This window comes from Cercospora beticola, chromosome 1, assembly GCF_033473495.1.
Source record: "Cercospora beticola chromosome 1, complete sequence".
Taxonomy (NCBI): domain Eukaryota; kingdom Fungi; phylum Ascomycota; class Dothideomycetes; order Mycosphaerellales; family Mycosphaerellaceae; genus Cercospora; species Cercospora beticola.
The window spans coordinates 5000779-5028270 of record NC_088935.1 but is presented as its reverse complement, the minus strand read 5'-3'; the positions used below and the strand labels follow the sequence as shown (position 1 = coordinate 5028270).

The following is a 27492-nucleotide window of genomic DNA, read 5'->3' as shown; positions in this document are numbered from 1 at the left end:
AGGAATAAAAGGGAAAACCACTACTTGCACATGAATCCACAAAAGAGTAAAGTGGAGGAGCAAAACGAAACAATCGCTACCAGAGGACCAGAACCTGAGATAATCCGCAATCCCGACAGCGTATCAAGTCGCATATCCGATACGAATGTTCTACAAGCTGTCGAGCGTCGTTCGAGCGTGACGACTTATCGACTCAGCTAGTCTGCCAGTAACGATCGTTGCTAGATAGAAAGGTACGTGAGAATATGAATGCTGAAATCTAGCCTCTACGTGCAAGGGAAAAAAAAGGGGGGCATCAGATTGCAAGCACTAGCTCCTCTTTGCCCGTCAACACAAAACTTGGGCTGGGGATGCAAAAGAAAACAATCACCACCAGCGAACTGCAGCGCGCAGAAGTAGAGATCCATCAGACGTAAGTCCTAGTACCTGATGCAGTTCCACAACCGCGGGATCCGTCGAGCGTCTTTGGTGATAGACGACTTACTAACTTGACCAATTCACCGGTAACGATCGTTGAGGGAGTGACCATAGAGCAGGTATATGAATGCCAGAAGTTAGACAAAGCACATAAGCAAAAGAAGCGTTTGCGCTGTCGGAGGCGATGCTTGGGTTGAGATGGGAGAGGCAAAAAACGAAACAATCGCTACTAGGAATTAGTAGATACATGGGCTTTGGCAAATCGGAGGGCATAGTCTATTGCCTCGTCGACCTGCAAGACCTCGTAGCTTTTATCGAGCATCAATCAGCCTCGACGGCATATGACGACTTATCGATTGAGCTAATTCGCCAGTAGCAATCGTTACTCGGTGAATATAGGGAGGGGTATATGAATGCTGCTTAGGGTGACTTATCGTCGAGAAAAAGTGATGCTGTTCCGCTTGCGAACGCAAGGAGTAAGGTTAGAAGAGCGTCCAAAAGAAAAATCGTCACCGGAGAACTAGAGCTTGCAGAGCCCCATCTCGACGCAACCTCGTGTTTTGTGTTGCTTCGGAGGGAGAAGGAACTTGTAGCTTAATCGAGCATCCAGATCTTGTTAGGACCTGACGACTTACCGACTCATCCAATCCACCGGTAACGATCGTTGGAAGTCGAGCACTGAAGGACTATATAAACGCTATACAGAATCAGCGGCTCGTTTGCAAAATTCGGGTAGCGAGAAGAAAGATCTTTCGCTCGCGAGTGCAAAAGTGTCAGCTTCTGGGATGCAAAACAGTCGTCACTGGAGGACTCGGAAGGCATGCCTTCGATTCCTTAGAAGCCTTATGTTCTCTATTGCTTCAACGGGACAAGAAACTTGCAGCTTAATCGGGCATCAGCTGTGATCCGACCTGACGACTTACCGACTCACCCAGTTCGCCAGTGACGGTCGTTAGTAGACGGTGTCAATAATCACTATGTCAATGCTAAGCGCGAGCGATTAGTACAGGAGAATAATGAAATGACCTTCCTCCTTGTTGCCTGCGGATGTAAAAGTCAGCAAAAGAGAAGCAAAAACAATCGCCACCAGAGAACTAGAGCTTGCTTTCGCATTCCCACGCAGCCTCGTACTTGTCGTTGCTGAGCAGGGATAAACAGCTGCAACTTTGTCGAGCAACCGGATTCAGACGACTTACCGACTCACCCAGTTCGCCAGTAACGATCGTTGTTGCTCAGGGAGTCCACGACAACATGAATGCTGGACACCAGTATCCATAGATAGAAAGGGATCCGGAAGACGACCAATGTGACCTCCTTGTTGCCAGCGAGAAGCAGAAGTTAGCAAGAAAGAAGCAAAACAATCGCTACTGCAGAACTGGAACTGAAACTTCGCACGCCTTTCGAGAGAGCCACGCGTTTCTTGTTGGCTCAGCGGCAGGAGCGATTTGCAAATTTGTCGACCATCGAGAATTGGACGACTTACCGACTCACCCAGTTCGCAGTGACGCTCGTTGCCAGGTCGGAACGCAACAAGAATATAAGTGCTAGATACAGCGAGGCAAGTGAATGAAAGGTGCCAACGATGCGAAGGGGCAAAGATACCTCGCGACTGCAAAGGTCAGATCAAAAGGCAAAACAACCGCCACTAGACAGTGAACGACCCTGGCCAAACCATTCTTCATGAGCGCCTTCGCCTCGAGCAGAAGAAGTTCCCGCAGTCTTGTCGAGCGTCAGCACCATGGCTGATGCTGACGACTTATCGACTCGCCCAATTCGCCAGTGACGATCATTGATGATGAGGCATATGAAGCCCTATATGAATGCTTCTCAGCGCTGTCTGCCTTGTGGTGGACTCCTCGAGGAATTCTTGCTAGCTTTCTGTGAAGCGAGCTGTGGTGTCAGATTCCGGGCCGAGTTCTTCTTCTTTTCGCGATGCTGGTGCAGAAGAGATATCTCGTGTTCTAGAGTCAGCTCAGGATCATGTGGGAATGCGGTGTTTCTATACAGTCATTCGACTGGCCCAATACCGCAATTCGGCCACTGTGGAATATACTTAGCAACCAGCATATCCTTCCCACCCGGACGCTGATGTTTGGTAGAAAGCATGATGTTGCCTTTCCCGAGGGTCATGGAGGGAAGCTAGAACTCTACTGAAGTCAAAAACTAGAAAGCGCGACTTTTGCGAGACCGAGACAGGGCAAGAAGGGTCCAGGCCTGTCGCTCAGATTTAACCGCAAGGACACGCACACGCATACGTATACCTCTACGTCACCTCGACCGAAATATCTCGCGGTGTAGCTTTATTGGGATGAGAATCTTCTTGAGGAGGAACAGATATCATTTGATCAGAGTCAGACTCCACTGCCGCCTCCACTTCTTCACTTACATTCGCGACCAAGCATTGGCAAAGGCTTGGCTTGCAGCTTAATTGACAGGATGATCGACAAGGATCCTCGAGATCCTGGCAAGATTGTACAGCTCTGTTGTTCGGAAGCATCTGTCAGTTCTGAATATACGAAGAACCCTAGCAAGAGTCCTGGAGAAATAGCTGAGGAACTATTTGGAAGCCATGTTCGTTTATCCTTTGTGTTGAACATCCGTCAACGCTGAGCAGAGTCTGAGAGACGGCGTCGATTGCTCGGAGTAGCTGATAAGTTGCAGCACCTCAAGAGTATACCGGCGGCAGATCCAGAGCATCGCGGCACCTCGTCAATCGACACATTGCAATGGGCAAAAGGTTGCGGCAAATTTGGCGACACGCAGCCGAGTGAGCTGTTCTTGCATGCTTTCCACGACCTTCTACAATGCTTGGAGAAAGATCCTCTTGCGGACTGTGTCTCTCCCTCGCTCATTGGGACGACAGGATATGTGCCAAGTAAGTCCGAGATCTGTTCAGAGTGCCTTTGTTGTTGTTGATGTGAAAATCGTCCAAGAAGTTCTGCCGTATGCAACGGGCGCCTTGGCAGATTTAAGGAGGCGTGTGTGAATGCTCTGACGAATCTGATTAGTGACCATTATTGGCCCTCTCAATGACCAACTCCGACACATGTCCAATCTCATTGTGCGAGCGAAGAAGGAAGTCTTGCTTGCGACCAACTTCTGGAAGAAATCAGGAGCCAGTACTTTCATCAATGATGCTTTGGTCGAGCTTTCGAAGCGTGCAGGGTTGCGTGGCGAACGTGTCGTGGTCAAGATTATGTTCGATCGAGGTCAGTCAGAGCCACTGCTGTGTTGGCGATACTAGCTGATATTTCCTAGGTGCTCTCAAGCAAATAATCAACAATCACCAGAACGTAGACTCAGTCGGATGGCAAGCTGCTGGCGTTGGTCTTCCGCCTCCTGAGCAGATGCCAAATATCGACCTCGCGATCGTCAACTTTCATCGACCTCCACTCGGGACCTTCCATAGCAAGTTCATGATTGTTGATCGACAAATTGCCACTGTGTCAAGCAACAACATCCAGGATAATGACAATCTCGAAATAATGACACATATCGAAGGCCCAATTGTCGACTCAATTTGGGAGACCTTCTTGATAAGTTGGCACAATAAGATTGAGCCTGCACTGCCTTGTCGTGAGACTCGAGCTGCGCTTCAGAAGCCACCGACGTATCAGGAGCAGACTTTCACAGCCCTCTTCGAGCCCGATGGATCTTTTCGACTCCCAGAAAAGCCGATCGAAGCTGAGCTGCCAGAGCACATGCCAGGCGAGCCTCACTATGACGAGAACATGAGCGATGAGATCCAGCGAATGCGATCCGTACTGAGGCCATCCGAGCCCGGAGAACCGCACGTCAATGCTGTCGCCCGGCATCTGAACAAACCGACAGGGCTCTCTGTCAAAGCGACAGCTTCGGACAGGGACAACAACCTCAACTTCTTCCCTTTCATCCCGTTGCCGAATGTGGAGCCTGTCTCAATGGCAATGTGCTCACGCAAGCCGTATGCCAATATCAACAACGATTCCGTCTTCGTGCCGCAGAACGAAGCGTTCCTATCGTTGATCCGCAACGCGAAGCGAACAATTTTCATTCAGACGCCTGATCTCAATGCAAAGCCACTTTTAGCCGCACTGATAAGCGCCGTGAAACGCGGTGTCGAAGTGACATATTATGTTTGCCTTGGCTACAATGACGGAGGCGAACTTCTCCCAGGCCAAGGCGGTACAAATGAGATGAATGCCAATTATCTCTATTCCCAGCTCCAAGCTGATGAGAAGCCGCTGTTGAGAGTCCATTACTACGTCGCGGCAGATCAGGACCATCCGATCCACAACAACTTCAAGCAGAGATCATGCCATATCAAACTCATGATCGTGGATGAGAGTGTTGCAGTTCAGGGCTCTGGGAATCAGGATACGCAAAGCTGGTTCCATTCCCAAGAAGTGAATGTTATGATCGATAGTCCTGTCATCTGTAAAGCTTGGAGGGAAGGGGTTGAACGTAATCAGAACACGGCGCAATATGGACTGGCGAGCTCAGAAGATGGATGCTGGTATGATCCGAAGACGGGCAAGCTCGCTGGAGGAAGTTTGGGGACGAATGCTGGTCATTTCTCCTGGGTGAAAGGGTTCATGGGGACCTTAAGAAAGGCTGAGGGGCAGTAGATGGCTCCTGCTCGATTAGAACGAGTTGTGCGTTCCAGGAGGTCTCTAGGAGAAGCGAATGAAAATCAGAAAAACGCAGTGGAATCGCGGTCTGTGCATGTAATACCTCGACAGGCTGCGTATGTGGTATATTCCCAGGAGCCAGACAATTTGAGCATTCTTAGACTTCGCGCAATTGATCTTGAGATTATCGACGGAAAGGGTGCTTCAAAACATCCTGCATGTCGCCAACAAGTTCGAACTCGTCCTGATGCGCATGAGTGGTGGCACACTATTCTTCGAACGAACAGATCTACGTCCGCATCCTGTCTCAGTCCATGCCTAAAACGTGCGCAGAGAAGCTCTGACACACTGAAGCACGGAATGCCTGCCTGTAAGAGTTTCTGGTCGCGTCCATATTCAACAGAGGAAGCGCGGGACTTGATTCGTGTGTAGTTGTTGAGATTCGACGTTCATAAGGAGGCCATGAATAACGCGTACGACCCTCTATCCGGCCAAGTCTCCACATAATCCATGTTGTGTCTGTGAGAATCCTCGTACAAGACTTTCATGCTTGCCGACTGCGTTGCGATCGCAAAGGACGCGAGGTGCTCAAGTGACTTTGTGTTAGAGAGCTTCGCACGACATTCAGTAATCTATGCTTCAGCCACGTATTTTCTCATCCTACGCCGTCCGAACGAGGTCATCTACAGTTCAGGTTGGTATCGTAACAATCCCGAGAAGCTCCCGCACGATCTCGTGAACTCCAAAACTTTTCAAATGCCAAAATCCCTCAGTCCAGTGGTGCATGCTTGAACAAGAACGACACGGACTCGCCGTTGTGTGTTCTCCGAATCGCCTCAGCCAGTGTGGGGCTGATGTCGATGGTCTGAATCCGGTCGCACAACTTCTTCTTCTCCTCGTGTGGCACAGTGTTCGTTACGACCAGCTTTTTCAGCTGCCCGCCATTGAGCTTCTCAATAGCATTACCAGAGAGAATGCCGTGGGTCACGATGGCGATTGCCTCTTTAGCTCCGTGCTCCATGACCACGTCTGCAGCTTTGACCAGCGTGCCGCATGTGTCTGCCATGTCGTCCACCACGATGGCAATCTTGTCTCTGACATCACCGACAAGCGTCATGCGTGACACCTCATTCGGTCGTGCTCTCTCTTTGTGAATGAGTGCAAATTGCAGGTCGAGTGCATCCGCGATACTCGTGGCGCGCTTCGCTCCTCCTGCGTCTGGTGATACAATGACACAGTCTTTCACAGCGAGATTCTCCCTGATCCATCGAAGTGTACTGGGCTCCGCGTACAGATTGTCCACTGGTACGTTGAAGAAGCCCTGGATCTGCGAGGCGTGGAGATCCATCGTGATAACGTGGTTGCAGCCAGCCGTCTGGAGCATATTCGCCATGAGCTTCGCAGTAATGGGAGCCCTGCTCTTGTCCTTCTTATCCTGCCTCGCGTATGGGAAGTTCGGAAGCACAGCTGTGATGCGGCGAGCTGAGGCGGTTCGACATGCGTTGATCAGGATGAGCAGCTCCATGATGTGGTCGTTGATGTTGCCAGGCTCAGTGGATTGGAGAATGAAGACTGTACAAGTCAGTCATCCTGTTGTCGGCGTTACTCGAGTCCAGTATCACCCACCATCTTCGTCGCGGACGGACTCTCCGATGCTGATACTCGATTCATTGTTCGAGTACTGCACTACCATGATCTTGGCAAGCTCAATGCCTAGTCTGTGGACATAGCGTCGTCAGTATGCGCCATTCTACGTGACGCTGGCCGGCTGTCATATGAAAAGCCGCAGATTTTCTTGTCGACATACCTCTCGGCTACCAGTTTCGCCAGGCCGCCATGACTGTTACCCGTAAGCAACTTGATGCTGTTGGTCGTCGCCATCTTGATGCGACCGGAAGCTATGCAGCACAATCAGCGGCGTGCGGTGTGTCATGTTGGAAGATGCGACGAACTGAGATCGGAAAGGTTGTCGTCAGGTGCTGGGAAAGAACTTTAGTGCCCGCTTCGGCAGATCGGCAGCCACCGAAAAGGGCAACGACAGCAAGGTTGCAGCAAAGGTGTTCGGATTGATAGTGGTACTGAACTTGCAGCTTAAGAGTGATTCCCGGACGTGCCACCAGTGAATAGTCAGTGAAGTCCCGTGGTCACGGCGAAAATTCTCAGACTCAAAACCATGGTGAGCACAGGTCTGTCCCTGAGAAGCACTGCTTGGTACCACTGTTCACCCACAAATGCGGGCATCACGAGAATATGGAGTAACGGGATGAGTATGCGAGACTTGAGAGAGAGAGATGCCATGGGTGAGAACGATTTTGTGCTGGGTCCATTCATGGCCGTGGTGTACGGCGTACTGACTCTGCAGCTACGTAATAAAAACGCCAAACTCACCCATCTACGCTGGATGGTGCGCCTGTAGCAGGTATCTCAATTCATCACGAGATCTTCGAGGCCCTCGCTCGAGAACAATGCATAATCCGTCCCATAGCGCCATGTCTAACATTTTTGATACGCCTACTTGCGCATGCTGGAAGCACGGCGCTTCTTCGCGTCGGCAACCTTGGCCTTCTCCTCGGAGACACGCTTGTGGAGGACCTGAGCGTACTCGTTCTGTGCATTGCATTAGTGATGATCTCGATTCTCTGGTAAAGCTGAACTTACGGCGGCATCCTTGGCGGCCTCTGCGCGGCGGCGCTTGAGTGCGATCCTGTGGCGCTTGTGCTGGAGGCGCTGAGGAGTGACCAGACGCTGGATGCGTGGGGCCTTGGTGTATGGCTTCGCACCCTCCTTGCCCTCCTTTGGCTGAACCTCACGACGAATGACGAACTTGCGAACCTATCACATTGACACACGTTAGCAATTGTTTCGGCCTCAGTTACTGAGCTCGGCCATTGGGCTGAACGTCGGTTCACGCTACTTCTGAGCAGAACTTCGTTCTCGCGCAAGGCGGAGACTCAGACTCAGCACACGCTCAAGGCGGGCTGGCGAAGAGGAAATAGAGCCTCGAAGAGGTACTCACATCGTCTTCCTTGCTGAGACCGAAGAAGCGGCGGATCTTGGTCGCGCGCTTTGGACCCAAACGCTTGGGGTGTACGGTATCCGTGAGACCTGGAATGTCTGCGTCGCCCTGCTTGACGATGGACAGAGCGAGGACGGACAAATCCATGGCGACAATGCAGCCGCGAACAGACTTTCTCTTGCGCTCACCAGTGCGACGTGGGCGGTAGCAGCTGTGGCCGTCGGCGAGGAGGAGTCGGACACGGGTTGGGTGCATGACTCCCTGCTTCATTGGGAAACCCTGCTTGTCGTTGCCGCCGGTGATTCTGAAGATGTAGCCCTTGAACTCGTCGCCGACGCTGTCACCTGGGACTTCCTGACCCATGCGGCGGTCCATGAAGACACGGAGCTTGCGCTCATCTTCGATGTCGATGAGCTTCTGCGAGCCGTTGGCTGGGAAGGAGATGTTGAGCTTCATCTTGACTGGTAACCGTCAAGGTGCTCTGCTGTGGTTAGTTGGTGACGGTGGTGGTCGGACGCGATTGTGCTCGAGGAAGTTTTCGAGCGTAGCTGGTCCGCAATTGCAAGTGCGTGGGCTTGGCGGAGTTAGAGTTGCCGCTAGCGCTGAAGCCTGAGGCAATTATGCATTCCACAACTCAAGTCGCGTGCCTCGCGACACAACTTGCTACTTCATCAACACCTACTTGCTCTTTATGCAGCTATATTTTCCATCGCAGCATTGTCATACTCTGCCTTGAGAATGTGTATCCCTCAGCAGCGTCCCACTGGCTCTCAACGATACCAACGTTCTGCTCGCCTTCCGTATTGACAACATCCCACTGTTTACCAGTAACAGTGTATACCTGAACTTGCCCGCTGACACCATCGAGGGCAACGTCAAAGTCCTGCTCGAGATGCACATTTATAACCACCAAGCTGACCCAGTCATCTTCACTGATCGCAGCAGACACGTCCAGCCAAGGCAATTCCGAGGCAGCCTGCAGCCACTTGGGCTGAGTCTCACCATCATAAGCTGCACAACTGACATGAGTTGCGATTGTGTGTCCACGCATATACTTGCAGAACAGGAGGTACGGCCACCACGTTGTCTGCTTCAACACTCCTTCTTTTGAAGTCATCAGCGGCGAGATGACGTTTACGCTTTGAGCAATATTAGCCATGCCCACATACTTGCTCTGCCGGACGAAGACATTGAGCCAAACTGCCACGGCCAAAGCGTCGGACAGCGTGTATTTCTCCTCGGCACCCAGATCTCCTGGAGCTCGCTGCGGATCCCAAACGTTCCACTCATCGAAGCATATTGTCTGCCCAGGAACGGAGGCTGGCACGCCGTTCTGGATCCTCGCCAAATCAATGAGGCCTGACGCGATCTCTATCGCCCTTTCAGCAGACCTCGGAGCCAAAGCATTCTTTACTGGATCCTCGCTGGCGGTGTAGATGTGGATACTGTGCAGATCGATTAAGCTCGCAGTCACATTACCTGCTCCCAAAGCATGCTGGTCCCATCGGATGCACTCCTTCAACACGTGGAAGTCCCACTCTGAGTGTCCCGTCTCGCCGCATAGAATAAGTGTAATGGAAGGATCGATGAGCTTCAGCGCCTTGGCCCACTGATAGGCTTTTTTGGCATAGTCTTCCTTGGTCATTTGCTCTACCTGCCATGGGCCCCAGCACTCGTTGCCGAGAGCCCAATACTTGACACCATACGGCTTTTCGCGACCATGGCTCCTCCGCAGGTTGGCGTAGTGCGTGTCTTGAGACGAGTTGCAGTACTCAAGCCATGCCATGGCTTCATCGAGAGTGCCGGTTCCGAAGTTGAGCGCAAGATACGGTTCCGTTCCCACGAGCTCGCACCATTTCATGAACTCGTCCGTCCCAAACTGGTTGCTTTCTATCCCAAGCCACGCAAGTTCTGGTCTTTTCGGTCGCTTCTCTCTCGGACCAACGCCATCGATCCAATGGTAGGTCGCCAGAAAGTTTCCACCGGGATATCGTATGTTGGGTACATTGAGCTCCTTCATTGCTTCAATGACATCGACCCTGAAGCCATTTTCATCGATCAGATCTTTGTTCGGGTTGTCAGGATCGTACAGTCCGCCGTATATGCAGCGGCCCATGTGCTCGGTAAACCCTCCGAAAACATTGTCGTTAATCTTGGATAGCTTGCGATTCGGGTATACTGAGATCGAAGGCTGTTCGCCGGCCTCCAGCTTGGTGAAAGTTGTCATGGCACACCGATGAGAGTGACACGACACTTGCGATAGATTGATTGCTGATTGAACAGACAGCAAAGGCAGCCCACTCACTCGCAAGTTCCTGGCTCAATGCTGTGACGGGAATCAAGCTTCGTGCAACACTGTAGTATGGGCTCTTTCACATGCTAACTTCTGCAGATACTGCATATGCTTGTAGGTTCTGCTCACGAGACGTGAGGCATTGCAGCACGTTCACTGGTGGAGAATACTGATCCACCTCGCTAAACGGTATAGAGCCCGGCGCGAGCTTCACCGAGGCAAAGGCTATTTCCCCCCAGAAATGGAGTCTTCTCCGCTCTACCGCGGTATTTCATTACTTGAATTGGGTATATCGCTTGACAAGTAGGCATCACCAGCCAATGTCCTGATCAATCTCAAGGCCTTCCAAGATCTGGAAATATTCCTTCCGCGTGGTGAAAGGCGCCACAGAAAACGCTTCCTTAGTTTCGAAACTGGCCCGGCAGTTGCAAAGACTGTAAATCGAATACAAAGTGCAATAACCGCCACTTGTAGCATATTCCGGCGAAGTTTTGAGTGTTAGAAATTTGACATTCGACAACATGGCGCTTCCACCAAAGTGGTATCAGGTCAGTGGATCAACTTGACTCTAATCTGAGCAGTATACTGATACCGATTTCAGTTCTTGGTTGCTGTCTTTGCCTCTCTTGGTTCCCTGCTCTATGGATATGATCTGGGAGTCATCGCCGGCGCCGTCGCGTCAGAGAACTTCGTCAGCACTTTCAATCCCACAAAAGCTGAGACCGGAGCCGTTGTGTCCGTCTTCACTGGCGGCGCTTTCATTGGTGCAGGTCTTGCTGGTCCAACGGGTGATTCTTTGGGAAGAAAGCTCACAATTTTGATCGGCTCTATTGTGTTCATTCTCGGTGGAGCGCTGCAGGCTGGTGCTCAAGGCTTGTCGTATCTCTATGCAGGGCGAGCAATTGCTGGTATTGGAGTCGGATTCCTGGTTATGATCGTGCCTCTTTACCAAGCAGAGCTTGCACATCCATCCATTCGAGGAAGAGTGACGGCTTTGCAACAGTTTATGCTGGGCATTGGAGCATTGGTGGCTTCATGGGTTAGCTATGCGACTTATACTTACATCCCGGCGAGCAGCAGCAACCAATGGAGGATCAGCTTGGGTTTGCAGGTCGTGCCAGCAGGCTTCCTGGCTGGCCTGATTATGTTCTTCCCAGAATCGCCAAGGTTTGTGCATCCGCAACACCATGCTGTGCAGAACGTCCCGACTGACATCGTTCTTTAACTCAGATGGCTCATCGCCCATGGCAAACCTGAGAAAGGTCTGGCAACTCTTGCCAAATTACACGCTCATGGAAACGAGCATGACACCTGGGTCCGAGCAGAGTATGACCAGATCCAGGACATGATCACTTTCGAGAGGGAACATGAAGCTAGATCATACATCGAGCTCTTCACCAACAAATCTTCGTTCCGACGACTCCTGCTCGCTGTATCGATCCAGGCATCTGTTCAGATGACAGGAGTTTCGGCTATCCAGTATTGTAAGTGTAGTGCTGTCTCGTATATTGTCGTACTTCCACTGACTCCTTGTAATAGACAGTCCGGCTATTTTTGAGCAGATGGGAATTCCCGGTAGCGACACGCTCAAATACCAGGGTATCTCCTCAGTCATTGCCATCGTTGCACAGTTCTGCTGTATCTTGTTCATCGACTACACTGGTCGTAGATGGGCTATGATTGGCGGCAACGTAGGCAATTGCATTACTTTCATTATTGCAACGATCCTGCTGGCCAAGTTCCCGCCTGGACAGACGAACAACAACGCCGCATCCTGGGGCTTCATCGTCATCACCTGGGTCTACAATTTCAGCTTCAGTGCTACAAATGGACCACTGAGCTGGATCGTACCGGCCGAGATCTTCGACACTCGTACTCGATCGAAAGGTGTGTCGATCGCCACAATGACTTCGTTCGCTTTCAACACCATGATCGGCCAGGTCACTCCAATCGCTATCGAGAGCATTGGCTGGAGGTTTTACATACTCTTCGTCGTCTGCAACTTCACCAATGCTCTCTGGTTCTGGGCGATCCAACCTGAGACTGCCAAACGTCCGCTGGAGGAGATGAACTACTTGTTCACGAATGCGCCATTATTCGTGCCCACGATGAATATGAAGGACTTTGACAACCATGACTTGGAGCATCGTGTGCAGGAAGTGGAAAGGAAAAGCAGTGTGATCAGTCATGTCGAGGAGAGATATTAGAAGAAGTTGGAGCATGAGACATGCCCGTACATAAAAGTTTAGGCCTCAGGTATGCATGCTGTCGGCTATGCTTGGCGAACGTGGGTTCTGTCAGCATTGTCCACCTCACCTCTCTTGCTCCACCGCATGTGCCTCATCGTTGGAAGATTCCACTTCCTCCCAGTACTGTCAAACGCCGATGCCGTCGGTAACCGCGGTGGTGTGTGGACCATCATTCTGAATCCGGAGCATAGTGGACTTGTGCAAACTGACTCGCAGCTTCCGCGAAGAGAAATTCCCCCCGCAAGAACAGCAATTCTGACCGAAAGCTCGGCAGGTCTCACTTCTCCATAACCTGGGGCACTCCACAACAATGGTCCCTCGACAACCCACAGTCTCATCAGCATAGTGCAGTTCTAGAAAATTGTCGAGACCGCACGCGCTGCGAATTGAGCCGAAGATTATAAGTACGACAGCATGGGCTCTTTCCGCAATGGCACAAACTACTCCCTCTCCTCACCCTCCTACACGTCCTCAATCTTTTCAACATGGCCCGCAAGCTGAAAGTCGCTGTCAGTGGCCTCGGCCGTATGGGCGCTCGTCATGCCGTCAACTACCTTGAGAAGACTCCCCGAGCCGAATTGGTCGCAGTCTGCGATCCTGATCCAAAAGCTATTGCTTGGGCAAAATCAGCTCTCGAGCCAGCCGGCGTGAAGATTTACTCCGACTTCGATGAGATGCTTGCACACCCCGGAATCGAGGCTGTTATCGTATCTGGTATCACCACCGAGCACGCACCACAATCCATCCGCGCCATCGAGGCAGGCAAGCACGTCCTGTGTGAGAAGCCACTTTCTACAGATCTCGAGATCAGCCAAGGCGTGCTCGATGTTGCAAAGAAGTACCCTCACCTCAAAGTCATGACCGGTTTCTCTCGCCGGTTCGACCAGAGCTACCGCAACGCGTGGAAGAAGGCAGATTCGGGAGACATTGGCCGCCCTGTCGTCTTCCGCTCCCAGACATGCGACAAGTACCGTGACGATGATTATTTCATTGGGTACTCGAAGGTGTCAGGATCCATCTTCGTTGACGCCTCCGTACACGACATCGATCTCGCACTGTGGTTCTTTGGCCAAGACAGCGTTGTAAAGAGTGTTTCTGCAGTTGGTACTTGTGCACGTTACCAAGGTCTGAAGCAGTACGGGGATGTTGACAACGGCGTGGGCATCGTTGAGTTCTGGGGAGGAAAGATCGCATACTTCTACGCTTGCCGTATGATGGCAGTCGGTCAACACGACATGACAGAAGTCATTGGCACACATGGGAAGTTGACGGTCAATGCCAACCCAGTGCACGACCTGGTAGAGCACCACGAGGCTACTGGAATCCGCAAAGAGATTGGACAAACATACTGGGACCGTTTCGAGCCCGCATTCATTCGCGAGAGCAACGAGTTCACGGAGGCGGTGCTCGACGACAAGCCCCTGCCATTCAAGCTCACAGGCGCTGTGCAAGCACTCCGAATTGGAAGCTACCTGCAGGAGGCGCTACGGACAGGAGAGAAACTGCACTTTGACGAGACTGGCGAGAGGGTCACAAGGCCGGCAGCGAGGCTGTAACTCACCCCTGCTCTGCTGTGACGTGCAGGACTGTGCTTGAGTACTTTTTGCATACTTAGCGATTGGAATAGATTTTTGTCTGCAAGCATTCAGCCCTTCTGTTCAATGATTGTGATGTGCAGCCTATCGTGAGTAGGCGCGTTGAAGACTCCACTCTGTGTGGAGACGCATATCTATTCAGCTATCGCCCCATAGTTGGTCTCCCAGTCGCGTCTGCAGCAAGTAAGACAGGTTTTGCAAATTTGTGATTGATCGAATGTGCCTCCAACTCCTGGACATGTTCTCGATTCGCTACGGCGTAGAATCAATTGTCTCGTCAATACTGGTGCCCCTGGCCTTCAAAGTTTGACGGCACATTTAGCATTCGCCGACACGTTGCACACGCCGACAACCGCAACTCAATGTGGCGTCTTCTGTTATTCACAAACATCCTCGGCGATGCCGCCTCCACTCACACGACGACATGGGCCTAGGGAATGACAGCACGTCCTGCAATCTGCTGATGCGGCATCGATATGAGCAGCAGTAGAGGCGATGGCAGAGGCAGCAATACCAAAACTCTCCAAGTCTGCGAAAACTGCCGCATCCGCAAGGTCAGATGTGACGCCGCCGAACATGGCTGTCATCACTGTCGGGAACTAGGCATGGACTGCATAAGAACCCCTATCATCAGGTTCAAGCATGCCGGAAAGGGGCAGTCCATGGCGTGGTCGCCTCAGCAAATCTGGACGCAACCCAAGACAGAACTCCGCTACTACGACGAGACACCAGAACTCATAGACTTCTACCACGGTGACAGCCCGCCGTCGCCTTACAAAGATGCGCAAAGGTTCACTACGCCTGCTCCTAGAGTGCGAGAAAGTCTACCGCCCCAAGCTTCCTCGCCCAATCTCCCACAGAGCACTCACCGTGCCACTGAACCGACCACGACGCAGTCAGTGGCGCATATGCTATTGGAGAACCTCAATCGGACTTCGACAAGAGATCTGGCGCTCTCTCCGCCTACGGATGCTGGCATCTTGAATGGCACATCCCCGGGCACGAACTCACAAACAACACAATCACCATGGACGCTGCACTCAACCGAGTCGAACGACATGCACAGCCCACACCAGCAATCTATTCAGCCTCTTACCGAGTCAGAAGCCATCCTCCTGCGGAACTTCACGGAGAACATGGCCCTATGGGCCGATGGGCCAGATCCGCAGAGATCTTTCGAGATTGAAGCTTGCCGAATTGCCTTGACCGACTCTGTACTAAGGCACGCAATCTGTGCCTTTTCGGCACGACATATGAACCGACAGCGTGCGAATCGAGATGCAGAGGCCCTTGAGCACCAGGACGCGTGCCTACAGCTGCTCATACCTGCAATGTCCGGACAGCTTTCTATGAGCGAAGGAGTACTTGCTGCGGTTGCGATTTTGCGGCAGAACGAAGAAATGGATGGTATGTGAAATGCACTTGACAGCAAAACACGTTCTGACAGACTCTAGAGTACGACAATCGCTTTCACCTCGAAGGTGTGACACGAATTCTCAACGATGTGTCTGCATTTGCTTCATCTGGCGGGCTTCGTGAGGCTACAGCCTGGCTCTGCCTCCGAGAAGACATATATGTATCTCTGACCACGCAGACTGTCCTCCGAACTAGCCTGCCACCTTTTGATGGCGCGACCTGGATACAAGGCGACAGTGATTCTGCTTGGACGAACAGAATGGTTCTTCTCCTGGCCAAGCTCTTATCTGTTGCATTCCTCGAGGTTGCAGATCTTACTGCACTCGCCAACATTCGAGCGCGTATTGCCGAGTGGGACATCACAAAGCCACATACTTTCAATCCCATCTACCTGCGCGACCGCAACCCTTCAGCTGGTCAGCATTTGCCAGAGATATGGATGTTGGCCCCGATCCATGCCATCGGCTTGCAATACTATCACATCGCACAGCTTGTGCTGGCTGTCGCTGCACACGTCACGTCTGCAAGACCTTTCGATCACATTCACGAGCATCGCAACGTGGAGAGACAGGTCCGATACCATCTGCTTCGTGCTGTAGGCATCGCTCGGTCGAATGCCCGAGCTCAGAACACCTGGTTCACTGCTCACCACTGCCTCCACGTTTGGGGCGGTAGTCTGCGGAGAAAAGGCGACCAACAAGCGTGTCTAGCTTTCCTTCAAGACATGGGAAATCAGACTGGGTGGAGAGTTGGGCGCCTCATGCAAGCTCTAGTAGCACAATGGGAGGATGATAGCGAGTAAAGTCTGGTATTGCTACCCGACCATTCTCGAAGACACGACTGGAGGTTCGTGCGCCCAAATAGCACAACAACCACGAGATAGGCGAAGATGGGCCGGAATACCCAATCTCGCGATTTGAAGTAATTGTGATGAGGGAGTACTGTAAAACATTGTTCCTTCGGCTTCTGTCGCCGCGATAGATCGCCTATCCACGCCAGCTTTGACCTTCGGCAACTCATTGTCTTCCTCCTAATGCCGATACATTCACTGTGATACCCACATTGAAGTCATCCGTACAGCTGTATGCACCAGGCTTGGTGTTGCATGAGCCCTAAGGCTTCCTAAGGCCCTTCAATCCACACAGACAAGTAAGCGCCAAGACATCCGCTGCTCCGCTTCCCACTTTCTCGGTCAAACTTTCCCGTCTTTCGGCCACTTCTACCCTCCCCAAGTATGATCTGTTCAATGGATGTCCATGCAAGCCACTATGTATTGCCACAAAACTTCGGCACTTGCTGCCGCAATCGCGCACCTTCGCGACCGACGTTGAGAGAAGCACATTGTGGCTTGCGTCTGACAAGCCTGCAGGAACTTCTGGAAAAGCCCAGGCAGGTACAACCAGAATCTGGCCTCGGCGGGAAGGCAAAGACCACTTCCGCAAACTCAAAGGTCAGGGCTAGACTGAACAATTTAAGGCGATGGGCAGTTGCCGATACACGACTTTCCTTGTCTCATCGTGCACGATCTATCCTCCTCGCTGGAATCCCGGCGAAAAGTTACTTGGTTTCCATCCTGGTAACGCCACGCGGGGCCCCGTGGGCTTGGACACTGTAATCGTTCCGTTACTCTAGTTCCACTTGCCACGACTGCTCGGATGTCACTATCACGGATTGAATACTTATAGTCCTGTTCTATTCCCTCCCTGGTTCAGGCGAACAAGTCGTCGAACCTTGCAAGAAGTGGTTGCTTGGTCTTATTCTCCTCACCACTATCATCGTGCTACGTTGACTCGGGCCACGATGGCGTCTCAGACGGAATACAACCCCGACAATCATGTCAACGACAATGCGTCGGATCACATGGCGAAGGAGAAGACTGGAGTGACCATGATCGAGTCGATCGAGAACTCTGGAGAGCTGGACACCATTGAAGAGACGAAGCCTGGAGCGTTCGTCTGGCTCTGTGCGGCAGCTACAGCCATTGGAGGACTGTAAGTCGGGATCACACCGCAAGCACAATAGGGGGCATCATACTGATCGCATATTCTTCTCCAGGTTGTTCGGTTACGACACTGGTGTCATCTCAGGAGTCCTCGTCGTGCTCGGAGACGACCTGGGCGGTCGCGAAGTCACAGATTCGGAAAAGGAAGCCATCACCGCTCTCTGCGCCGCTGGAGCTCTCGTCGGAGCCGTCATTGCTGGTATCACCTCAGACAAATATGGAAGAAAACCAGCCATCTGGTTCGCATCTGTTCTCTTCACCGTCGGCGCAATCATCCAGGCTACCTCGTACACTGTCGCACAAATGTTAGTCGGCCGCTTTGCTATCGGACTTGGTGTTGGATCTGCATCAACAATCGTACCGCTCTACATCGCAGAGATTTCTCCCGCTAGGTTCCGAGGTCGTATGATTTCTGTGGACATGATCTTCCTCGCAACTGGTTCTGTTCTCGCGTATGCTTTTGACGCGGCTTTCTATACGGTAAACCATGGCTGGCGATACATGATCGGAGTTGGTGCTGTGCCATCAATTATCCTCGGTATACTCCTGTTCTGGTGCCCTGAGTACGTATCATCTCCTCCTGTTGTGTACGTCTTCTAACAATATCTAGATCTCCTCGTCAGCTCATGTTCCATGGAAAGAGAGAACAGTGCGAGTCCGTCATCCGCAGCATCTACGTCAACGCTACAGAACAACAAGTCGCCGAGAAGATGCTCTCCATCGAGTACGGCGTCAACTCTTCCAAGGCTCTAAACGAGGAGATCTCTCTCAAGAAGTCGCTATCTATGCTGTTCACCATTCCTGCGAACCTCCGTGCCGGCATCGCTGCTTGTGGACTCATGTTCTTCCAGCAATTCTGCGGATTCAACACACTCATGTGTAAGTCGAGAACATCTGCAAACTTGATTCGTACATTTCTGACACGTACCAGACTACTCATCCACCCTCTTCGACATCGTCGGCTTCTCCAACCCCATCGCAGTAGGAACAGTCGTAGCTGGCGTGAACTGGATCTTCACATTCCTCAGTATCTTCATCATCGACCGCGTCGGACGTCGAAGACTTCTCCTCTGGACAATGTGGGGCATGCCCGTCTGCCTCGTGCTCGCCGCCATCGCATTCAACTGGGTCCCCATCGACCACCGCACCCTCGAGCTCACAAGCGATGAAGTCGGCTGGCCCGCATACCTCGTCCTGGTAGCCATGATCCTCTTCGTAGCATTCTACGCCGCAGGTCTCGGCTGTGTTCCCTGGCAAGCAAACGAATTCTTACCTATGGAAGTCCGTGCTATGGGAACCATGATGATCAACGTCTTCAACTGGGGTCCAAACATTGTCGTCTCCTCGACATTCCTCACGATGATGAAGAATATTACTCCTTCAGGCACTTTTGGATTCTATGCTGCACTCTGCACAATCGGCTGGATATTCGTCTTCTTCTGCTTCCCGGAGTGTGCGCAGATGACTTTGGAGGAGGTTCGAAGAGTGTTCCAGCATGGCTTCGGAGTCAAGTACGCGGAGCAATGGCGGAAAGATTACAAGAAAGGCCAGACTGCGAGGAATGCTACTGCTGATGCTCAGAAGGTTTAGAGTTCCGACGCCGATTTGGTGGTCTATGTAGCAGGCTATATATGAGAACTTGAGCTTGACGAATGCACATCAATATATTGTTCAAATTGTTGACTTGTCTCCCAGTGCTCCATAGGAGGCAAATGCTGACACGATGCTTCGGCTTGCCGGCGAATTGTGCAAAGTGCAGGGATGATCGCGAATCCGACCGGCCGACGCTATAGATCTAGTTCGCCGCCAACCGCGTCGACAAACTTCCCAGAACGAAGAGAACGCCAGAGAAGATGGCCAAGAACAGGCAAAAGTCCATATTTTGGATCGAATCCAGCAAGTGGACGGGCTTCAATAACTTTCTTGAACAAGATATGGCACGAGCTGGGGCTTCAAGTACGCACCTTCTCCGCTGCTAGAAGAGTCCGAGATGCGCACCACTTACCGCTACGAGATGTGTCCGAAGATCGGATTCGGTGTGGAATAATGGAATGATGATTTCCCGTGGAGTATTAAAGAGCTCTATAGCTTCATCAGTGCGAACCGAAAACCAATCTGTCCACTTAGCATCATCTTCAGAATGTTCGGCACAAAGAACTTCGCGGTCATCACTGCCATTCTTGCTTTGGCAATCGCAAATCCCATACTCGACAAGCGCTCTGTTACTTGCCTCACAGTCGGTTCGACGGCTACTGCGCGATGGACGAACGCAGCTGGACAAACATGTTCTTGGACAGGTACTGTCGGGAGCAATTTTGGCACCAATAGTGCGAATGGCGGAGAGTAAGTGTAAACAGCATACAGAGCTGGACCCGCTAAGCTAACACTGTCAACAGGTACAGCTGTAATGGAAGATGTGGCGCCGGTTGCAGCGGTACAGCTATCGGCAATGCTTATACTCAAGACTGCTTCTCACACGATATCTGCTCGTACTTCGAGAACGCCAGCGGTGGAGCAAGGTACGCTCAACCCATGCCGGGCTTGCGATCTGAACCTGTGCTGATAATCAATGTATAGCGATCCTAATTGCGGAGCGGCCTTCAACTCTGCTATTGACGACACGGCGACGGGTGCAATCCGGGGCTGTGGCCAAATAAATCCCAGCAATGCTGCTTCGCCGCCTAATAATCGGCCGTCTTGTTCGTAGTGCTGGAGAGCAAATGAAAAGCGAAACTGTTACATTTGATCAATGTCCAAAGCTTCGCTTTTTGTGAGGCCCAGGATAGATGTCAGTGGTGAAAATTAACGCCCCACGGCCATCATGTAGTGTCAGATGAAAATGTGAGAGTGTGTAGGGCGAAGGAGAGAGTTGAAGTCGGTTGTGACGAGAAACTTTGACAAAGCGGAGTTGGGTCCGCTTCGCGTCGTCTTCGCGTTTGGCGGCGCGTTGCTCTACGCATCGTTGAACACCTTAACCATCAGCCAAATCGCCATCGAGCAACACCCTCCACAATGGCTCTCCTCGTCGACAAGCACCGTCCGCGCACCCTTGAGACTCTCACATACCATCCTGACCTCTCAGAACGACTCCGTGCCCTCGCGAACAGCGGTGACTTCCCACATCTTCTAATTTACGGTCCATCTGGAGCCGGCAAAAAGACTCGGATCACAGCCACATTACGGGCACTATACGGTCCTGGAGTTGAGAAGATCAAGATTGACAGCAGAGTCTTCCAAACAACGTCGAACCGCAAGCTAGAGTTCAACATCGTCTCATCGAATTACCACCTCGAGATCACGCCTGCAGACGTCGGGAACTATGACAGAGTGGTCGTGCAAGATCTGCTGAAAGAGGTGGCTCAGACACAACAGGTCGACCTGTCAGCAAAGCAACGCTTCAAGGTTGTGGTCATCAATGAAGCAGATCAGTTGACACGAGACGCCCAAGCGGCACTGCGTCGGACAATGGAGAAGTACAGTCCCAACCTGCGCCTCATCCTGCTGGCAAACAGCACTTCGAACATCATCGCGCCCATCCGATCACGTTGCTTGCTGGTGCGAGTGTCGGCACCCACCGAGGCGGAGATCTGTGAAGTGCTTGCAAAGGTCGGCAAGGATGAGAGGTATACAAGCTGTGAGCCATTGGAGAAGAAGATTGCGAGAGAGTCGAAAAGAAACTTGAGGAGAGCGCTGCTTATGTTCGAGGCCGTGCACGCTCAGAACGAGCAGGTCTCGGAGAAGACACCCATACCTCCACCGGACTGGGAGGCGCTGATTGAAGTCATCGCGAAGGAGATCATAGAGGAGAGGAGCCCGGCGAGAATCCTGCAAGTTCGTGCAAAGCTATATGATCTGTTGACGCACTGCATTCCTGCTACGACGATTCTCAAAGTAAGTCATTGAGGTGCTCGCCTTCGCAGAACATAGACTGACAAGACCCAGACACTCACGTTTAAGCTTATGCCAAAGCTGGATGATAGCCTCAAGCCGGAAGTCGTCAAATGGGCTGCTTTCTACGAGCATCGAATCCGCATGGGCTCCAAGGTCATCTTTCACTTAGAAGCCTTTGTCACAAAATTCATGCGGATCTACGAGATGTGAGTTAGCCCCAGAACCATCACTAAACTTCATACTGATGCTCGACAGGAACTTCTTGGGTATGGACCTTGACGATGACTTGTTTGACTGAGTTTCTTGCCTTCTGGCTGCTATCACATGTTATCGGTCCTTAGCGTGGCGTTTTGTGGATCAAATGAGGTCATCCTTGCGAGGCGTGCCTTCCAATGCTTGTGTTGCTGCAGCTCAACAGTTGAACATCTCAACTGCAGCTTCCTCCAAAACAAATACAAGTACTGTGTCCAGTTCGCAAATTCAAGCACGCGCTACCAAACGAATCGAAACTACCACTACGACGAGAAACTGATCGAAAGCAACATGTCTTCCAACCTCATGGACACTGAGAAGGGCGGCGAGCAGACCCAGTACAGAGCTTCGACGCGCACGTGAACTGAGCATAGCTGAACGAATGCAGATACGAAGGAGAATACACCGACGCAGTTCCCAAGTCGAAGTCGACGGGACAATTCGGCAGCACATCTGAGAACACCACCGAGGACTTCGCATCCACGAGCGAAGGCGCGCAACAAAAAGCAGCCCGAGGCGAGAAGACGGTAGAAAACATGCGATATGGCCAAACGATCTCAGAAGGTGGCATGAGCGGTTTCACGACTGGTCAAGATGGTACGGCAGAGCAGGGAGGGTACGGCGGCGTCGATGACAAGGCAGAGGAGGGCAGCGCAAAGGCTGAGCGAAATGCTCAGGGCTATGGTGGGAAGCAGGATCACAACCGCGAGATTGGTGCTTGATCGCATAGGTCCAATGCACTGCGTGTGTCGACTCTCGTGAAAGTGGGACATCGATGAACGTGAAGTCAAGTAGTGCAGCTACTGCCGGGCAACGCATAACGACTTCTCCTGTATGATACGACGATACCTTTTGATTAGTGGAGAAGTTCCTCCTCTGTCCATGATCCTGCGCCAGGACAACGACCTCGTGCTAGAAATTCAGCAAATTGAGTCCACGCAGTCGCTGCATATGAATAGCAACATTGAACTCAAGTTCTCTTGGTTAGTCCAAAGATTCTTGGCGACAATGGAATTGGGATTCTTTTTTAAGCATGTGCCGTGACTCCAGCCTGAGCAGAGGCTTCTCAAGGCACGTGGATGAAATGCTACTGCTTGTTGGACTCGTTGAACTATACTTCGTGAGCGTAGTGGAGCACATCAGAGCCAAGATCCTGCGGGATTGGCCGCCAGTGAGGTGGGTCGTGGGTCGGCTTTCCACCCCTGCCCTCAGACTTCACCTCGCTGACTTGCCAAAGGAGCAGCAACATTTTCGATACTTCATCGCAAGTTTTATCGCCGAAGCACTGCCAATGTCATCTCTTCATAAGCAAAGACGCTGTACGGATGCGCTACCACAAGCTCGAGCGGACGCACAAGCCTGAACAACGCACCGAGCTGGTTGTATCAAAACAGAGCACTCGCATGAAGAGCATGGAGATCGCGAGCCAGTTTTGCGCGGAGCAGGAAGCATGCAACATGTAGACCAGGCCAAAGCGTGTGTACCGAAGGGGCAACCGAAACCTCGTGCTCCCATTAGGCTTGATCTCCGCTTCGTTGAGCATACGTACAAAGACTTGGCTCAAGAGCAGTTCCAGCACATCGAGTGCCAGTTGTATGGACTGACAGATCGCTCAAGACACAATGAACGCTTTTAGTACGCTGATGCCATCTTGAAAAGCTGCCGACTCTGGAGTAGCTCCTGCCTCGCCATCTGCAGCTTAAAGACGTCCTCCTTCACGACCCGTCACAACATGACTGACCTGAGCAAGCATGACACTTATCTACTGTCGTACCTCCATCTCGTCATCAACTTCATCGAACCCTGGTAGCTCAGTGGTAGAGCAACAGTCTCATGAGCTGAAGGCCGATAGTTCAATCCTATCTCAGGGTATCATCTTCTGTTCTTTTTGTGTCTCGAAGCTGACACGTTCGTTACGAGGAACATTGTGGTAGCCCCACGACGGCAAGGCACCAGGTAATTATTGTTTTGATGCTTTCATTCAGCCAAGCCAAAGCCAACAATAGACCAGATCGGATGTCAAGAAGACCGAATTTAATCAAGAACATGTCCTGGTGATCGGGGATTTATGCGCCACTGGCCTTCTTCCAATCCCAGCTTACTCGCTCAAGGGCAAGAACGCTGGAATACCATTGGCCAGCTTGGGTGCACAATCGAGACCCTTCGCACACCCAAGGAGACCGCCGTTTGTCGAGGCCCCACTGGTGCCGCTGCCTGACTGCCTGGCTGCCATAGTCTAAAAGCTGGGCGCCTTTCTTCTCTCCTTTGACTCCTTCACCGGTGCACACACCGCGATTCTTTTTGAGAAAGGCGCTATCATCCCCGCATGCACCTCGCGATACTTTCATCGCTCGACACTGACTCATTCCTCTTCTCCTTGGCTTTCCATCAAAGCAAACACTTTCCAAAAGTGGCAACAGATCTGTTCACGTGGACTTGATCGCAGCGCGCCTTTTTCGCGTGTCCGCATCTACTGCAAAACTGCAAGTTCATGTCGCAGGTACGCATTACCACATGTACACAGCCGATTGGCTCCTAGGCAATTACATCGAAGAAACTAAGCAGAACGGCGCAGCAATATGGCTCAACGCAATCGCAAGGAGCAACGTGCGAGAGCAGCTTTGCGCCAAGCGGACCGTGAGAAAGCAGCTACGCGCAAAGCGAAGCGTGAAGCTACTGCACGCAGAAAGAAACGCGACCACGCAGCTAAGCTCGAAGAAGTCAACCCGTGCAAGACGTTTCATGACTCGCATCAGCAGGAAGGATCTAGGCTCATGTCGCTGCCGGGAGAATTACGCAACCGTATCTATGCTCTAGCTCTTCCTGGTCCCTACATTACTGTCCAGCATTATCTCCTTGGAACCATGCCCGACATCACGACCGCTCCCGCTCTGCTGTTGACTTGCAAACGCATCCATCAGGAAGCCATTGGGATCTATTACTCGAGCACGATCTTTTTGAACCAACCAAGCCACTTGCTTAAACCCTCCGAACGTAACGATGATCTGGAGAAATGGCTCAGGGGAATCGGATCTGCGCGTGTGTGTCGGATACAGCACATCTGGACAGACCGATGGAAAGTGGGTAGACAGCTGTTTTCGAGAGAGGAAGATGGTCCCTACGATACTATCGTCGAAACTTGCTTGGATGAAATAGCAGAAACACAAAGGCTGGCAGAAAGCATTTGCCACCGACCTGTATGGGGTACGGAAGTGGTCAAGACATCTCTCGAATTCGAGCTGCACGAGAGTTCTGCGACTATCTGGACATGCGATCCTGAGAAATTGTGCGCGAACATTTACGGCACTTATTACAAGGTCAGTTCAAATATGTGTACTCCTAAACGATCGCTAACTAGTGCCAGGGAAGTTTCGAGACGCCTTCGGCAGAATTCCGCGAGTTCTTGTTCAAACAGAGCTCTGGAGTCATTGCTGGCATGTGGATACCTTCAGATCACCCTGTTATGTGGGGAGGGGAGTGGCTGTCGTAGTCGCCCTCGTAGGCTCTCTGACATCGGCGTGGAAAGATGCTGCCACAGCGCCGTGCTAGAAGTGGAGCAGTCATAGCTGGTCGACGAATGATGCGTAAAAAGACGGCAGATGGACTCGAGTCCAACGTTCGACACTGATTTGCTGCCAAACTTCTGCTTAGCTACCGGCTCGAGGATTAGGTAGGATTGAGGCGAAGAGTTGCGACAACCGGGCACCTGCTTGATTAACGGTCGTGGTTCTTGACTCTTTGGAAACATATCATAGTATGTGTGTGTCCCGCACCTTCAAGACGATTCGAGCTCGAAGGATTGTACGCATGGAAACAGGTACGGGTACGGACTCTCAAAATTGAATCCTCTTCCGTGAGTCAAGCTGAGTTTGTGTCCAATCGTGTATCTCGCAATTATCCTCGAACTGCGGACGGCGCGTTTGCGTCATGAAGCCACAATCTTTTGGCACTCTGTCGAAGCAGTGAACAACACGTGCGATTCACCAATGAGCGGGCTTGTTAGCCTGCCTCGACGGGACAGTTAAGAGCCACGCACTTTCCAATCACCTTCTGCTTTCTTCACCCGTGCACAACACCGCGATCCTTTCTACTAAACCATCACTGCAACTTTTTGACCAAACACCGCAACGTCTTTGCACCACCATCCACTCGCACAATCACTTGTTGCCCCTAGTTTGGTCCTTCAAGAACAGGTTCCCAGCCGCGACAGAGCTCGACCACCTTCAACTACTGTAAGCTCCTGATACACGCGCGCAATAACACATCGTCGACAGGTGAGTAGAAGCCCTTGCTGAGACAGTACAATCGCTGACCAGTCTGAGCGCAGTAGTCACCATGACAGAGTCGCGAGTCGGCACCTCTCAGAAGCACGAGACTTTGGCCCGTAGGGCAAAGCTGCTTCGTGCGCACCAGTTTGCTCGCACCCTCGCAAATCAAGTCATACACGTTCCACAAGAAGAAGCAGCTGTTACTCCCACGACTGCGTCCATCGAACCGAACTCAGAACCTACTCCATCCCGGGCCAATCCTCACCAGCACTCTTGCCCCAACCAAGACTTCGAGTCAAATGGTTTTGCATCCTTCGAGTCAGCCGATGAAGTTCCACCAGCTCCATCGGACGAGCAACAAATCACCTGTGACTTGGCCGGACTGAAGCTAGACTCTGTGCCCGACATGCTCGTCCACGCGAAACAGCAGGAAGATTCGAGGCTTATGTTGCTACCGGCGGAGCTGCGTAACCATATCTACGCCCTAGCTCTTGACGGATTAGAGCTGACCCTCCACGACTATCGCCATGTTGATGTCAAGTTGGACGAATCATTCAAGTTGCACCTTCAGAGCGAATTCCTCAAGGTGTCCTTTCCGAGCATCTTGCTCACCTGCAAGCGCATCTATGACGAAGCGATAGGCATCTACTTCTCAACCACCAAATTTTCGTTTCCGCCATGTCGTGGAGGTGACCAAATCTTTTTCAACCAGCGTTTGAAACGATGGCTTACCTCTATTGGGTACGAGCTCGCATCCCAGATCAAGGACATTAATGTTACCAGTACGTCGGAAAGGACCGTGAACCTGCACCCACAGAAAGCGGACGGAAACAAGGGTGTCGAGGACTGTGTGAAAGACATAGAAGCTGTGCGGAGCCTGGCAGAAGACATCTACGGCAGACCTGTGTGGGGATCAGAAGTAGTCAAGAGTCGCCTCGTGTTTGGAACGTGGCATGACGATGTTTCTATCTGGTCGTCCGACCCAGTGGGATTGTGTGCGGAAGCCTTTGCCGCCTACGACTTTGGCTCTGGTTATCCTGAGGTCAGTTGAGACAGAGCCGTTTCAAATCGGATGCTGACATTCACAGGTTTACACTCTCGACAATGTCTACAAGTGGAATGACTTTTTGAAAAAATACGACAACTGTGTCCGTTTCTGGCCCTACCCATCACCTGAGGAATTCACGGAATGGGCTCACAAGGTGAGCGTTACACAGAATCCTTGGTGCCTAATTGAACAGGAGTGGGAAGACTGGCGCGACACGGGAGTAGGTTACGGACCAAGCTACGGTGAATACGCGCCAACAGTGGCATCCCGATCGTTTAATTATGGGGAGGGGCAGAGCAAGAGAAGAAAGTTGGTGACGCGGCGAGTAGTTCAATCGGGTCACGCCTAGGCAGACTTGTGACTTGATAGGCATTGACCTGTTTGAAGTTGAAGTTGACTGGCTGACGGTAGCCATTGATGTTCAGCTTGCTGAAG

General features: G+C 51.8%; 12 protein-coding genes and 1 non-coding gene across 13 annotated transcripts; 10 read left to right on the top strand and 3 right to left on the bottom strand.

Annotated features, from left to right (window-relative positions):
• Window positions 1-3463: 3463 nt before the first annotated feature.
• Window positions 3464-5024, top strand: RHO25_002002 (uncharacterized protein; the record flags this gene model as incomplete). Its single annotated transcript, XM_023594593.1, has 2 exons — window positions 3464-3626; window positions 3676-5024. 2 exons carry the CDS (start codon window positions 3464-3466, stop codon window positions 5022-5024), a joined length of 1512 nt encoding a protein of 503 aa, XP_023459960.1.
• A 772-nt stretch (window positions 5025-5796) lies between these two features.
• RHO25_002001 (uncharacterized protein) lies at window positions 5797-6908 on the bottom strand (the record flags this gene model as incomplete). Its single annotated transcript, XM_023594592.2, has 3 exons — window positions 5797-6599; window positions 6654-6745; window positions 6835-6908. The coding sequence occupies 3 exons, from the start codon at window positions 6906-6908 to the stop codon at window positions 5797-5799; spliced, it is 969 nt and encodes a 322-aa protein (XP_023459961.1).
• A 630-nt stretch (window positions 6909-7538) lies between these two features.
• On the bottom strand, window positions 7539-8499 carry RHO25_002000 (40S ribosomal protein eS6; the record flags this gene model as incomplete). The annotated part of the gene is made up of 3 exons (XM_023594590.2): window positions 7539-7634; window positions 7686-7859; window positions 8044-8499. 3 exons carry the CDS (start codon window positions 8497-8499, stop codon window positions 7539-7541), a joined length of 726 nt encoding a protein of 241 aa, XP_023459958.1.
• Window positions 8500-8740: 241 nt separating this feature from the next.
• RHO25_001999 (uncharacterized protein) lies at window positions 8741-10270 on the bottom strand (the record flags this gene model as incomplete). Its single annotated transcript, XM_023594589.1, has 1 exon — window positions 8741-10270. The coding sequence occupies one exon, from the start codon at window positions 10268-10270 to the stop codon at window positions 8741-8743; it is 1530 nt and encodes a 509-aa protein (XP_023459959.1).
• Window positions 10271-10857: 587 nt separating this feature from the next.
• RHO25_001998 (uncharacterized protein) lies at window positions 10858-12543 on the top strand (the record flags this gene model as incomplete). The annotated part of the gene is made up of 4 exons (XM_023594588.1): window positions 10858-10884; window positions 10938-11503; window positions 11567-11820; window positions 11876-12543. 4 exons carry the CDS (start codon window positions 10858-10860, stop codon window positions 12541-12543), a joined length of 1515 nt encoding a protein of 504 aa, XP_023458491.1.
• A 527-nt stretch (window positions 12544-13070) lies between these two features.
• Window positions 13071-14141, top strand: RHO25_001997 (uncharacterized protein; the record flags this gene model as incomplete). The annotated part of the gene is made up of 1 exon (XM_023594587.1): window positions 13071-14141. The coding sequence occupies one exon, from the start codon at window positions 13071-13073 to the stop codon at window positions 14139-14141; it is 1071 nt and encodes a 356-aa protein (XP_023458492.1).
• A 515-nt stretch (window positions 14142-14656) lies between these two features.
• On the top strand, window positions 14657-16398 carry RHO25_001996 (uncharacterized protein; the record flags this gene model as incomplete). Its single annotated transcript, XM_023594586.2, has 2 exons — window positions 14657-15587; window positions 15635-16398. The coding sequence occupies 2 exons, from the start codon at window positions 14657-14659 to the stop codon at window positions 16396-16398; spliced, it is 1695 nt and encodes a 564-aa protein (XP_023458738.1).
• A 998-nt stretch (window positions 16399-17396) lies between these two features.
• RHO25_001995 (uncharacterized protein) lies at window positions 17397-19188 on the top strand (the record flags this gene model as incomplete). The annotated part of the gene is made up of 4 exons (XM_023594585.1): window positions 17397-17587; window positions 17652-18161; window positions 18209-18477; window positions 18530-19188. 4 exons carry the CDS (start codon window positions 17397-17399, stop codon window positions 19186-19188), a joined length of 1629 nt encoding a protein of 542 aa, XP_023459955.1.
• Window positions 19189-19738: 550 nt separating this feature from the next.
• RHO25_001994 (uncharacterized protein) lies at window positions 19739-20305 on the top strand (the record flags this gene model as incomplete). The annotated part of the gene is made up of 3 exons (XM_065602163.1): window positions 19739-19941; window positions 19995-20117; window positions 20176-20305. The coding sequence occupies 3 exons, from the start codon at window positions 19739-19741 to the stop codon at window positions 20303-20305; spliced, it is 456 nt and encodes a 151-aa protein (XP_065458235.1).
• Window positions 20306-20610: 305 nt separating this feature from the next.
• Window positions 20611-21787, top strand: RHO25_001993 (uncharacterized protein; the record flags this gene model as incomplete). Its single annotated transcript, XM_023594584.2, has 3 exons — window positions 20611-21489; window positions 21541-21695; window positions 21745-21787. The coding sequence occupies 3 exons, from the start codon at window positions 20611-20613 to the stop codon at window positions 21785-21787; spliced, it is 1077 nt and encodes a 358-aa protein (XP_023459943.1).
• Window positions 21788-21813: 26 nt separating this feature from the next.
• On the top strand, window positions 21814-22463 carry RHO25_001992 (uncharacterized protein; the record flags this gene model as incomplete). Its single annotated transcript, XM_023594583.1, has 2 exons — window positions 21814-22079; window positions 22130-22463. 2 exons carry the CDS (start codon window positions 21814-21816, stop codon window positions 22461-22463), a joined length of 600 nt encoding a protein of 199 aa, XP_023458468.1.
• Window positions 22464-23541: 1078 nt separating this feature from the next.
• Window positions 23542-23613, top strand: RHO25_001991. The gene has a single exon. It is a non-coding gene; the product is annotated as a tRNA-Met (tRNA).
• A 707-nt stretch (window positions 23614-24320) lies between these two features.
• RHO25_001990 (uncharacterized protein) lies at window positions 24321-27406 on the top strand (the record flags this gene model as incomplete). Its single annotated transcript, XM_023594582.1, has 5 exons — window positions 24321-25058; window positions 25106-25201; window positions 25916-26015; window positions 26069-27051; window positions 27098-27406. 5 exons carry the CDS (start codon window positions 24321-24323, stop codon window positions 27404-27406), a joined length of 2226 nt encoding a protein of 741 aa, XP_023459851.1.
• Between the last annotated feature and the right edge of the window lie 86 nt (window positions 27407-27492).